Genomic DNA, 13,729 nt, shown 5'->3' with positions numbered 1-13,729 from the left:
GGGTAATATACAATATGTACTAGAGCGAAGCGGGAGCAATAAGAGTGGACAAAAAAGTACGAAGTGCTCGGATTAAAAAAGGTGTAAGGCGGGGATGTAGTCTTTCGCTCCTACTGTTCAATCTCTACATCGAAGAAGCAGTAATGAAAATAAAAGAAAGGTTGAGGAATTAAAATTCAAGGTGAAAGGTAGCAATGATACGATTTGCTGATGATATTGCTATCCTGACTGAAAGTCAAGAAGAATGACAGGATTTTCTGAATGAATTGAACAGTCTAATGAGTACAGAATACGGATTGAGAGTAAATCGAAGAAAGACGAAAGTAATGAGAAGTAGCAGAAATGAGAACACCGAGAAACTTAACATCGTGATTGATGGTCACGAAGTAGGTAAAGTTAAGGAATTCTACAATCCAGGCAGCTAGGTAACCACTGATGGATGGAGAAAGGAGGACATGAGAGGCAGACTAGCACTGGCGAGAAGAGCATTCCTGGCCAAGAGAAGTCTGCTGGTATGAAACATGTACTTTAATTTGAGGAAAAAGTTTCTGTGTATGTAAACTCGACAGCAAAATAAGTGGGGCACGCCTGAATTCCAACGTGTAGGCTGCACCTGAATGTATGCAACCAACACAGCATATCTGTGTTGCACATCGTCGCAACCCTCCACAGTACAGTCGTTGTATTATACACAATGGGTACCGCTAGAGACTACTAGAGAACACCGGTCTTTATGGCAGTCCGTCCAGATGTAAAGTAACACCACGATAGTACAGAAGAGATCAGATAGTCCTTAACGATTGTAAACTAAACTTAATTACAATAAGTGACATTTCAAACGTTATGGGACAACTAATTTTCTCACATAAATCGTTCAGTAATCCCTAGGCAAAATTAAATATTTGAGACAGTATATGGATTTGTAAAGTTGTATGGGAATTGGAAACAAGTTCTTTGCTGTCTAAAAGGTTTACCCAACACATGCTGAACGTCATTCAACGTTCAATGGGGAGTGGTTCTGCATCAACTTTATGTAATACTAAGCAGTTAAAAGAAAACGTGATTAACGGCAGCAACCACTCTACGGAAATCCCAACATTAACAGTGAATCACAAGTAATATCATTGTTCACATTACTCATCAACAGTTACTTGTACACAAAGTTGTTACTTTAAATGACATGACTAACGTCTTTGTTCTGGATCCAGATACAAACCCAGAACGTAAACCCATTGTTAACCAAGCAAAGCTTTGTGCCTTATCGAGACTCTTTATCACTAGGCAGAAAAGGACGTCAAATACTGACGTTTGTACCAGTATCAGTTATAAGTTCTCAACTTAAACGTAAATGACGATAATGTTTGGTCTCTAGTAGTCTCTTGACGTACCCATTGTGTATAGTCAAACGACTGTACCCCACAGGGTTTTGGTGTTTAGAGGACCTGCAACAAGAGCTACGTTATGTTGGTTTTTGCTGTCAAGTGTACGTTTGCAGCACAACATTGTATGGTAGAGGAACATGGACTGTAATTGCTGTATGGGGATTAAGAAGACAGATACCATAGCTTGCAGACTACTTCTATCAAATAAAAACAAATAGACCTTGACCCACAATCGAACCTTCGACCTCCTGCAGGGTAATCCAAAACGCCGTCCACTGCACCAACTAGACAGTACTGCTCCCTCTCTCTCTCCCTCTCTCTCTCTTTCTCTCTCTCTCTCTCTCTCACTCTCTCTCTCTCCCCCACCCCTGACATGTATAGTTACCATTCCTGCTGCCAGATTGCCAATCTTTAACGTACATTTACTGCCCGAAATATGCGCAGGACGAAATTTTGTGAGAGACATTTTTGTATTGCCAGTATATGATGAATCGCATTGCGAAGTCCGAGTTTCCGATTTTTTTTTCAGCGTTCAATAGGCATTCATTCTTTGGAATTACAAAAAAAAAATGTAATTTACTGACCTTCAAAATAAATTGTTATAAAGTCAGTATGAGAAAACTGTGGTTAATTGTACACTACTGGCCACTAAAATTGCTACACCACGAAGATGACGTGCTACAGAGGCGAAATTTGACCGATAGGAAGAAGATGCTGTGATATGCAAATGACTAGCTTTTCAGAGCATTCACACAAGTTTGGCGCCGGTGGCGACACCTACAACGTGCTGACATCAGGAAAGTTTCCAACCGATTTCTCATACACAAACAGCAGTTGACCGGCGTTGCCTGGTGAAACGTTGTTGTGATGCCTCGTGTAAGGAGGACAAATGCGTACCATCACGTTTCCAACTTTGATAAAGGTCGGATTGTAGCCTATCGCGATTGCGGTTTATCGTATCGCGACAATGCTGCTCGCGTAGGTTGAGATCCAATCACCGTTAGCAGAATATGGAAGGTAATACGGAACGCCGTGCTGGAGCCCAACGGCCTCGTATCACTAGCAGTCGAGATGACAGGCATCTTATCCGCATGGCTGTAACGGATCGTACAGCCACCTCTCGATCCTGAGTCAACAGATGGGGGCGTTTGCAAGACAACAACCATCTGCACGAACAGTTCGACGACGTTTGCAGCAGCATGGACTATCAGCTCGGAGACCACGGCTGCGGTTACCCTTTACGCTACATCACAGACACGAGCGCCTGCGATGGTGTACTCAACGACGAACCTGGGTGCACCAATGGTAAAACGTCATTTTGTCGGACGAATCCAGGTTCTGTTTACAACATCATGATGGACGCGTCCGTGTTTGGCGACATCGCGGTGGACGCACATTGGAAGCGTGTATTCGTCATCGCCATACTGGCGTATCACCCGGCGTGATGGTATGGGGTGCCATTGGATACACGTCTCGGTCACCTCTTGTTCGCATTGACGGCACTTTGAACAGTGGACGTTACGTTTCAGACGTGTTACGACCCGTGGTTCTACCCTTCATTCGATCACTGCGAAACCCTACATTTCAGCAGGATAATGCACGACCACATGTTGCAGGTCCTGTACGGGCCTTTCTGGATACAGAAAATGTTCGACTGCTGCCCTAGCCAGCACATTCTCCAGATCTCTCACCAAGTGAAATGGTCAATGGTGGCCGAGCAACTGGCTCGTCACAATATGCCAGTCAGTACTCTTTATGAACTGTGGTATCGTGTGGAAGCTGCATGGGCAGCTGTACCTGTACACGCCACCGAAGCTTTGTTTGACTCAATGCCCAGGCGTATGAAGGCCGTTATTACAGCCAGAGGTGGTTGTTCCGGGTACTGATTTCTCAGGATCTATGGACGCAAATTGAGTGAAAATGTAATGGGATGTCACTTCTAGTATAACATATTTGTCCAATGAATACCTGTTTATCGTCTGCGTTTCTTCTTGGTGTAACAATTTTAATGGCCAGTAGTGTACTATCTAGGCAGCAAGATGACCAGTGAGGGCGGAGGAACAACATCAGAGGCAGACTAGCACTGGCGAGTAGAGCATTCCTGACCTATAGAAGTCTACTGGTATCAAACATAGGCCTTAATTTGAGGAAGAAATTTCTGAGAATGTACGTTTGGAGCATAGCATTGTATGGTAGAGAAACATGGACTGTAATCGCTGTATGGCGATTAAGACGCCAGATACCATACATTGCAAATAAAAAAAAAATAGGCCTGGACCCACAATCGAACCTTCGACCTCCTGCATGCTAATCCAAAACGCCATACACTGCACAAACTGGACAGTACTGCTGTCGCTCTCTCTCTCTCTCTCTCTCTCTCTCTCTCTCTCTCCTGACAGATATTGACCGTTCATGTTGTCAGATTGCCACTATGTAACGTGCATTTACTACCCGAAATATGGGGAGGACGAAATTTTGTGAGAGACATTTTTGTATTGCCAGTATGTGAGGGATCGCGTTGCGAAGTCCGAGTCTGCGAATTTTTCTTCATCCTGTGTATCTTTATGGGCCCGTGCGTTAAATAGGCACTCATTCTTGGAAATTACCAAAAAACTGTAATTTGCTGCCTTTCAAAAGTCAATTGTAATAAATTCAGTATGGGAACTAGTGTGGTTAATTGTGGTGACGCGACTGCGGCCCGTTGCCCCCGCAGGCAGCGCGCGCGACGCCACGACGCCGGAGCGGCGGCCGACGACGCCGTCGGGACGGCGGGCGCGCGCCGCGGCGCCGCCGCGCTTCTACGCCGTGCCGCACAACCGCGTGGCCGAGGAGGGCGAGACGGTGCGGCTGCAGTGCGCGTGCGCCGGCCACCCGCAGCCCTGGACCACGTGGCACAAGGACGGCCGCGAGCTGGCCCACTCGGCGCGCGTGCGCGTCTCCGAGCGCGACGACCTGCGCCTGCTGGAGATCCGCGAGGTGACGCGCGAGGACGCCGGCCTCTACCGCGTCACGCTGGAGAACGCGCTCGGCCGCGTCCAGGCCTCGGCGCGCATCGACGTCATCGGTGAGTACCTGCTGCTCTCTCTCTCCACCGCAGTATCTCTCCCCACCGTATCGCGGCGCTGCCCACGCGGCGATCCCGAAGGGCTGTGCAACTCAGTGCTGGGGAAGGCTTTCTCGCACACCGACTAGTTGCCCCCTCAAAGATCACACTGATTCCTTTAGTACGCTGCACAGGCGTAGAACTGTTATCAGCCGGTCACGCGATTCCCACCGGTGAGATAAATCACGGCAGTGAAGTGCGGGACGCCTGACTGCAGATGCGTTTTTGCGGAAGGCGCTCTCGCGCACACACATACGAGGCGACGCGCGTCTGTATCTTGCGCCAGTTGCGAGTATGGTGTCGGCCGGCTCCTACAGTGAAGGCGAAAACTACTCACGGAACGTATTTCTTTGGTAAGCACACTAATTTGCTCAATACTTTCGAATATTACAAAGGTACTGCAATCCACCTGTGCAACTACTAGAAAATGCGTCTTGATATCCCTATATGCTTTTCGCTTTGTAGATACAAAGTTATTTTGCTAAGCACACTAATTTGCTCAATACTTTCGATTATTGCCAAAGCTACTGAAATCCACCTGTGCAACTACCAGATAATACGTCTTTATGTCCCTATATACTTTCCGCTTTATAGATACAAGGTTATTTTGCTAAGCACACTAATTTGCTCAATACTTTCGATTATTACCAAAGGTACTGAAATCCACCTGTGCAACTACTAGAAAATGCGTCTTTATATCCCTATATGCTTGTCGCTTTATAGATACAAAGTTATTTTGGTAAGCACACTAATTTGCTTAATACTTCCGATTATTACCAAAAGTACTGAAACCGACCTGTGAAACTACTAGGAAATGCTCCTTTATTTACCTATATGCTTTTCGCTTTATAGATACAAAGTTATTTCGCTACGCACACTACTGTGCTCAGTACTTTCGATTATTACCAAACGTACTGAAATCCACCTGTGCAACTACTACAAAATGCGTGTTTATAACCCTATATGCTTTTCGTTTTATAGATGCAAAATATCTTCAATTGTCTGCAGTGATACGTATTTAATATGTTATTTTGCTTTCAAATCTAAAAACAGTTCGTTACACAAGGTGTTTAAGTGTGGCTTTTACTTGCAGTATTTCGTGTCTAATTTTCGTTCGCATCAGGAAGTGTCGTCTACTTCCACATTTTTGAGCTTTTTAATGGTTTCTGTCTAATCTCGTGTTGTTCCGCAGCACTTTTCATTTTCTGACGTGAAATGCCACACAATATAGCATTATAGATAATACATCGTAAGTGAAAATCCCTCGTGAGTATCTTTTTTAACGAAGTGTACTGCGAGAGAAAACAAAACTGTAAATATGTACGACCGAATATCACTGAAGATGTTTCATCTCAACAATACGAACTCTTTATATGTAAAAGGCGATGTCCCGAATGACTGACTCGTTCACTGACTTGTCATCGCCCGGCCCAAACCACTAACGACAGAAATTTGAATAGGATGTTGTACTTATGCTGTAGGCGTCATTTAACATGGTTTTTTTCAAAATTCGACCACTAAGGGGATGAAAGGCTTTTTGAAACTCCGTCGCTATAAAAGCAATTTTCAAACTACACCTACGAATATTGGTGTTTGGATTCTCGGTGAGAAATAGGGAAATACGGGTTTTTACAAAATTTAACCCCTGTCAGGGTGAAATACTGGGTGAATTTTTTTCTAAACTGAACTACAGAGTGTTTTTAAAGCTACGTCAATGAAAATTGGTATTTGACTTCCTAGTGACAAGTAAAGAAGAAATAAATGTTTCAGTGTTTTTGTAAATTCAGCCCCTAAGGGGGTGAATAGGGGACGAAAAATTTTTATGAATATTTCCTTATAAAAGCATTTTTGAAGCTAAATCTACGAAAATTTGTGTTCAGTTTCTTTGTTGAAAATAAAAAATACGTGTTTCACTTTTTTTGGAAATTCAGCCCAAAGGAGGTCAAACAGGGAGTGAAAATTGAAAAGAAATTAGTCCGTTATATTAAGAACAATTTTAAAGCTACATCTGTAAAAATTGGTGTTTCGATTATCGGTTACATATAAAGAAATGTGTGTTTGGGAATGAAAGTTTCTATGGAAATATCACCACGAGAACGCAAAAAGCACGATTAACAAAAACCTTAGACTCCAGCTTCCAGAATCGCTTTTTGGTCAGATGTACGTAGGGAAAAGACATTGCTTCTACGGCTTTAATTAGCACGAAACGTTTAGAAGGTCTTGCATTTTGTGAACACCATAGAAATTCGAGTAAAGAAAAAAAATTCTTTGCAGACCATACACTCTATGCGAGTGAAGCAGCGAGCGCTAAACTAGTGATGATACGCGTATAAATACGCGTTTCCTGGTAGTTGGGCAGGCGGATTTTAAATGCCTTCTATTATAAGTGGCAGTCAAATGAAAACGAAATAGATGGAAAAAGTGAGTAAACGTTTATTATTGCAAATGTAATAGTCATAATTGTTAATATATTTATCACACTGTGAGACAAGGGGGTACATGCCTTCTTGCAAAAATGTTTGCAGTTGCCTGCAGAACACAGATTGCACTTCTTCCTCCTAAGCAAGTCGACCACCACGAATGACTTTCTTCAGGGTTTCAAAGATATGTTAATGACACAAGGAGGGATCGTGACTGTACGGAGGATACGTAAGAGCTCCCCAGCGAAACCTCTACATCGTACAATCGAAACAGCTCGCCCGCACAAACATTTTTTTCATGAAGGCAGTGACCATCTTGCCTCGCAGTGGTATAAAATCTATTAACAGTTATGGCGTTTACTTTTGGAATAACAAACACTTTACATACATTTTTCCACGTGTTTCGTTTCCATTTGGTTTCCCCTTAAAAGTGTATAGTAACTATGGACACTATAGCCAAACAAGTAAACAATTTAGTCTCGATTAGTTTGTGGCAGAACCACAGGAAGGCAAGAAGACGTCTGCGGCAAACACTTATGTATTGTTACAGAGACTATTAAATTCGATGAAATTTATCACAACATGAGAATGTTATTCAGGGTAGAAAAGAAAGCTAGACTAATACGCTATAAGATGTGTGTGAATGCGTATGGGACTTAACTGCTAAGGTCATCAGTCCCTAAGCTTACACACTACTTAATCTAAATTATCCTAACGACAAACGCACACACCCATGCCCGAGGGAGGACTCGAACCTCCGCCGGGACCAGCCGCATAGGCTACGCTATAAGAAATAGTTTCTTAGTAACACGCAGAGGTTCTTTTTTCTCATGACGGGAGAGAGCGCAGTGTCATATTAGTTACTGACTTCAAACCATGCGCTGGAGGAAGACCTGAATCCGAGTAACTCGCTCTCGTAGGCGGTGGGTTACTGATCGGGCAAGGCGAACACTCCACACGAACAGGTACAAAGCCCTGTCCACTCTCCCGAAGATACCTGCTTGTTTTGCAGCATGGTGGGACACCTCCTGCGAAGCTTGGAAAAAGTTAAGGAAAGTATTTGCAATTGAAACGTTGCGCTGGTTGGTAAGGCGTACTTGGGTAGCGTAAATTGTGGCGTTCTGCACGGGTGATGATGTGCACAATGACCACTTTTAGACTAGAGTGTTGTTTGTGTTCATGTTGTCACGCACGGTCGGGGAATATGAGGATCGGGGAGGATTGTACACGCTTGCACACATGTCTCGTTAACAGTTCCATGTGAGCCACCGGACACAAAATCCCAGTCCAATAAATCACCTTATTCGGTAAATCGTTACACTTCACGTATTTCGACTGGATGTCACTTCGTAGATTTGTGTTCATAATCACTGATAAATGGCGCTGGCAGCTCACCACCGGGCCACTTCGCGCTGAGTGCGTCTCGTTCTTGATGTCCCGGTCTCAGACTCGAACAAGACACCTCCGCCGTATCGCCGTAAGTGCTGACTGACATCACCAGTCTCATATTATCGCACCAGCTGGTGCAGTGAGGCTATGCTGGAGACATACTGGCTCAGATCTCTCTGCGACTATTCAGATTTCTCTAACTCCCCTAGGCCGAATACTTGGATGGTTCGTGCAACACGTCCACGACTAATTTCCTGTGCCACCTCTTCCCAGCCCGCCAGTAATGGTCCTCATTGTCGATCAGTCATGAAATTCAACATTTCCTTTTCTTCTTCGCTTGCTAGCCACATTTCAACTGTCTTCCACCATCGTCGTCGAGCTTTCAACTTCCAGATTCCAGATCTATGAGCTCACTGCAGTTAACTACATCGAACACAAAGACACCCTTTTGAATTTGTGATAAACCTTTTGCATTTCCTTTATGTTTTCGTCTTCTTTAAAGGCAAAGAGAGAAGATGAAGCGGTAGCCCATCATAGAGCCTATGCCTACCGTCATGTATTTTTTGACTTTCAGTTGTTAAAAAACACAGGATTTTTTCTGGTACCAGTAGGAGGAAGGAAGGATTCGCGCTCAGCTAGTGAACGAGTGAGAAGCACGCCATTTTTAGCGAGGTCGCTATGAATAAGTGAGGAGTATGTATTTCATATGTGCTCCGTTTAGAAAAATACAGTATTGTTTTATTAACAGAAACGTCGTGTGAGTTGTTATTTCAAATAGTACAATAATTACAAGAACTGAAGCCCACCTGTGTACTTTGGAAAATTACGAAGATACGATAAGCTTAATGGGAACACGGTCAAGACTTCAAAGGTGAACACGGCGACCAAACGTAGCATTATAAAGAATGGTAAGCACAAATCTACAGCGGAGAAAGAAACTACTTCGCCCTGCAAAATAATATGAGCTTATTTCCAGGCATAGCTCAGCTTATTGTGCTTGTCATTCATACTGAAAAATTAATCTCATTAATTCAATACATTTTAAAAAGCCACGCATTTCAACATTTTATTATCATCTATTCCATTATTTTATTATACAGGGTGATTCAAAAAGAATACCACAACTTTAGGAATTTAAAACTCTCCAACGACAAAAGGCAGAGCTAAGCACTATCTGTCGGTGAATTAAGGGAGCTATAAAGTTACATTTAGTTGTACATTTGTTCGCTTGAGGCGCTGTTGACTAGGCGTTAGCGTCAGTTGATGCTAAGATGGCGACCGCTCAACAGAAAGCTTTTTGTGTTATTGAGTACAGCAGAAGTGAATCGACGACAGTTGTTCAGCGTGCATTTCGAACGAAGTATGGTGTTAAACCTCCTGATAGGTGGTGTATTAAACGTTGGTATAAACAGTTTGCAGAGAATGGGTGTTTGTGCAAAGGGAAAAGTTCTGGACGGCCGAGAACGAGTGATGAAAATGTAGCACGCATTCAGGAAGCATTTGTTCGCAGCCCAGGAAAATCGACTCGCAGAGCTATCAGAGAGAGCTGCAAATTCCACAATCAACTGTATGGAGAGTCCTACGAAAATGTCAACTACCCGAGGCGATGGATCGGCCGCCAGGCAGCCCGTGACAGAGCACTTCATCACTGGCCTCCAAGAAGCCCTGATCTTACCCCCTGCGATTTTTTCTTATGGGGGTATGTTAAGGATATGGTGTTTCGGCCACCTCTCCCAGCCACCATTGATGATTTGAAACGAGAAATAACAGCAGCTATCCAAACTGTTACGCCTGTTATGCTACAGAGAGTGTGGAACGAGTTGGAGTATCGGGTTGATATTGCTCGAGTGTCTGGAGGGGGCCATATTGAACATCTCTGAACTTGTTTTTGAGTGAAAAAAACCTTTTTAAATACTCTTTGTAATGATGTATAACAGAAGGTTATATTATGTTTCTTTCATTAAATACACATTTTTAAAGTTGTGGTATTCTTTTTGAATCACACTGTATTATAAATTGCAAAAGTCTCGTGAAATGCCCTGATGAGCCAAAATGTTTCCACTGCCCGTTTAATATCGCGTTATTCCACATTTGAAACGCCATGCAGTAGCAGTTCCGCGTGGTATTGGTTCCACAAGCCCTTGGTAGGTTCCCTGAGGTGGGTGGCGCCAGATATACAGGCACAGTTCAGGCAATTCCCGTAAACTGCGGGCCGATCACGCGTGGCCGCGGAATTGGTCCCCGATGGCGTCCCAGATATTTTCCATCGGATTCATTTCAGTCGAATTTGGTGGCCTGTACAACAACGAAAGTTCACTGTCTTGTCCCTCAAACCAGTGTGGACTTGTCACACGAACATTCGTCCAGCTGGTGGATGTCGTCGCCGTCGGAGAAGACATCAAGCATGAAGGGGTGCAGGAGTTCCGCAACAACATTCACGTGCTCCGCAGCCTTCATGGCGCCGTCTATTACTACCGCAGGTCCCATGGGAGCACAGTCGTAATACGGTGCTGCCCCCACTGCCCTGCGGTGCATGTTTGAACAGCTGTTCCCCTGGATGACGACCTATCCAGACACGATCATCGACGATGCAAAAAGCACCGTAATTGATCCGACCAGGAGGTAGATTTCCATTGATCCATCATCCAGTCCAGATCATCCCGTGTTCAGTACAATCATAAATCACGATGTCGAGGGGGGGGGGGGGGGGGGAGGATTCGAAGTTACACAATGGGCGCTGAACGGTGGGTTCCGAAACACTTGCGCTCGTAATGTTCGATTACAGTAGTGGCAGTGTGCTGTTCGACACAGCCACGTTGGTTAAATATCTAGGAGTAACGTTGCAAAGCAGTTTGAAATGGAGTGAGCGTGTAGAATTTTTTAGCAGAGAAGGCGAACTACTGACTTCTGTTCATTGGGAGAATTTTAGGAAAGTGTGGTTCATTTGCAAAGGCGGCCGCATTAGGACACCTGTGCTACCCATTGTTGAGTATTGTTCGAGTGTTTGGGATCCGTACCAGGTCGGATTAAAGACAGACATCGAAGCAAGACTGGTTGCTAGATTTATTACCAGTATGTACGATCAACATGCAAGTATTAGGGATGTTTCGGGAACTAAAATTGGAATCACTGGAGGGAAAGCGATGTTCTTTTCGAGGAGCACTATTGAGAAAGTACCACGAAGATAACATTAGACACATTAGGGCTCGTACAGAGGCGTACAGGCAGTCGTTTTTCCCTTGCTGCATTTGCAAGTGGAACAGAAAAGGAAATGAGTAGTAGTGGTTCAGGTTACCATCCACCACACAGCATTCGGTGGCTTGCCGATTATACGAGTACATGTATGTAGATGCAAAAGCATTGTACCATTTCGTGGGGTTAAAATGGCTCTTAGCACTATGGGACTTAACTTCTGAGGTCATCAGTCCCCTAGAACTTAGAACTACTTAAACCTAACTAACCTAAGGACAACACAGACATCCATGCCCACGGCAGGATTCGAACCTGCGACCGTAGCGTTCGCGCGGTACCAGACTGCAGCGCCTAGAACCTCTCGGCCAAAGCGGCCGGCTTAACGCGTCGATACTCGAGAAGAGCACCAGCAGTATTGTTGTTGTTTTGATAAAACAGCCTTACGAGTAAAGCCCCCGTCGCCTTGTCCAGAACCATGTTGACTATCCGCAGATGAAATGCACATTGATGCCCGTGTTTCAAACCTACGTCACCTTGTGGTACTGGCGCTTAACAGCAATTCATGACACACTAACACTACATACAAATCAAATCTTGCAGCGCACACTCGGAACATCATTCCTACAAAGTTGTGCACTTATACCGTAAATAGTTTTACATCTACACTAGATCAAGTAGTGAAGGTTTAATTGAAATGAAATGTCTTGTGGCCAAGGCCTCCCGTCGGCTAGACCGGGCACCTGGTGCAAGTCTTGTTAGATTGACGCCACTTCGGCGACTTGCGCGTCGATGGGAATGAGATGATGATGATGAAGACAACACAACACCCAATCCTGAGCGGAGAAAATCCCCGACCAAGCCGGGAATCGAACCCGGGCACTTTTGCATGGCATTTTGTCGCGCTGACCACTGAGTTATCGAATCGGGCGAAAGTTTAATTATAACCGCCCTGTAGTTTTAAAACGGGTTTTGAACTGCCTTTTATCGGAGTAAGCGAGCAAACGGTGGTTTCTACCGATGGATCTAAGCAAAGGAACAGTGTCGACTATTTTGATATCGTCCCTCACTGTATAATTAAAGCCCGCCTATGAAGCCAATTATCAGTGTACTATGGAGAGGTGCGGGCAGTCGAAATGGCACTGGAACAGATGAGATTTCCTGTCGGAGGGAAGTTTCTTGTCTGCTCGGACTCCCTTATTGCCGTATTGACTATTCAGCAAACTTTCCCAGCTTATAGGATAGTTCAGATGGTGCAGGTAACCATCCACCGCTTGGAAAGGTAGGAGAAAGATGTACCCTTCTGTTAGGCCCCTGAATACATGGGAATCGAGGGGAATAAGTAATCTGTTAGAGCAGCGAAAGCAGCTTGCCAGGTAAATACCACAGTGAACCTTAACGTCCACTACAGGCTGTCGTGTCGCGGGCAACAGAGAGTTACGGCTCAGTGGGAAAGGCAGTGGCTAGAAGCTGCCAACTCACTGCTTTCGTATCGGGCACTATCTATTGACACATGCGTATCCTTTGCGGCTTGAACACGCACCGGAATGTAGGCTTTGCAGCGTCACACTCATGGTGCACTATGTTTTAACGTCACGCTGATATGAGGGAAACCATTACTCCGTCGAGGTCATCATCCTCAGGTGATGATGAAACAATGACAAGAAAATTGTTGACAGTTTGCTTGGCGTCAGCACGTCTGCCCAGTTTAAATGGACCAAGGTCTTAATGTGTCTTTGCGTGGCTGGCTCGTCCTATTAGTTCCACGATCGAGCAGCCATCTTTATGCCATGCACTATTTTATTAGTACTAACAAAGTACTATGCATAGATATACTGGAGACGATACAGGGTTACAACTATTGAACTATATGAAATAAAATCGTGATAACTTCTGAACGGTTTGCGTTGGGATGTTCAGATTGCACTGCTGGCCGCCGGGCATGATGCGCATTAATACGCGCGTCGTTGTTGGGTTTAGCGACGTAGCCCACTCTCATGTGGATGGGTTCGTCAATAAGCGATAATGGGGTATTTCGGGGACTGAGAACCCGCATTTCACGATAGAGAAGTCTCTTCACTCTCAACGGGTGACTGTGTGGTTTGCAATGTCCAGTCACGGAATATTCTTTGACGCCACGGTGACTACCGAATTGTATGTAAAGATTTTTGGAAGATGATTTCAAACCCCATTATACAGGGTGTTACAAAAAGGTACGGCCAAATTTCAGGAAACATTCCTCACAC

At 44.6% G+C, this 13,729-nt stretch overlaps 1 protein-coding gene across 1 annotated transcript in view; it reads left to right on the top strand.

The window, feature by feature from the left end:
• Positions 1–13,729, top strand: part of LOC124795572 (myosin light chain kinase, smooth muscle-like) — a 1,044,560-nt gene that overhangs the window by 715,464 nt on the left and 315,367 nt on the right. The window contains exon 17 of the mRNA XM_047259644.1: positions 4,125–4,446. Coding sequence (XP_047115600.1) covers positions 4,125–4,446 — 322 coding nt within the window. The remainder of the gene's footprint in view (positions 1–4,124; positions 4,447–13,729) is intronic.

Source organism: Schistocerca piceifrons, chromosome 4, assembly GCF_021461385.2.
Source record: "Schistocerca piceifrons isolate TAMUIC-IGC-003096 chromosome 4, iqSchPice1.1, whole genome shotgun sequence".
NCBI lineage: Eukaryota > Metazoa > Arthropoda > Insecta > Orthoptera > Acrididae > Schistocerca > Schistocerca piceifrons.
This window is presented reverse-complemented; position numbering and strand designations above follow the sequence as displayed.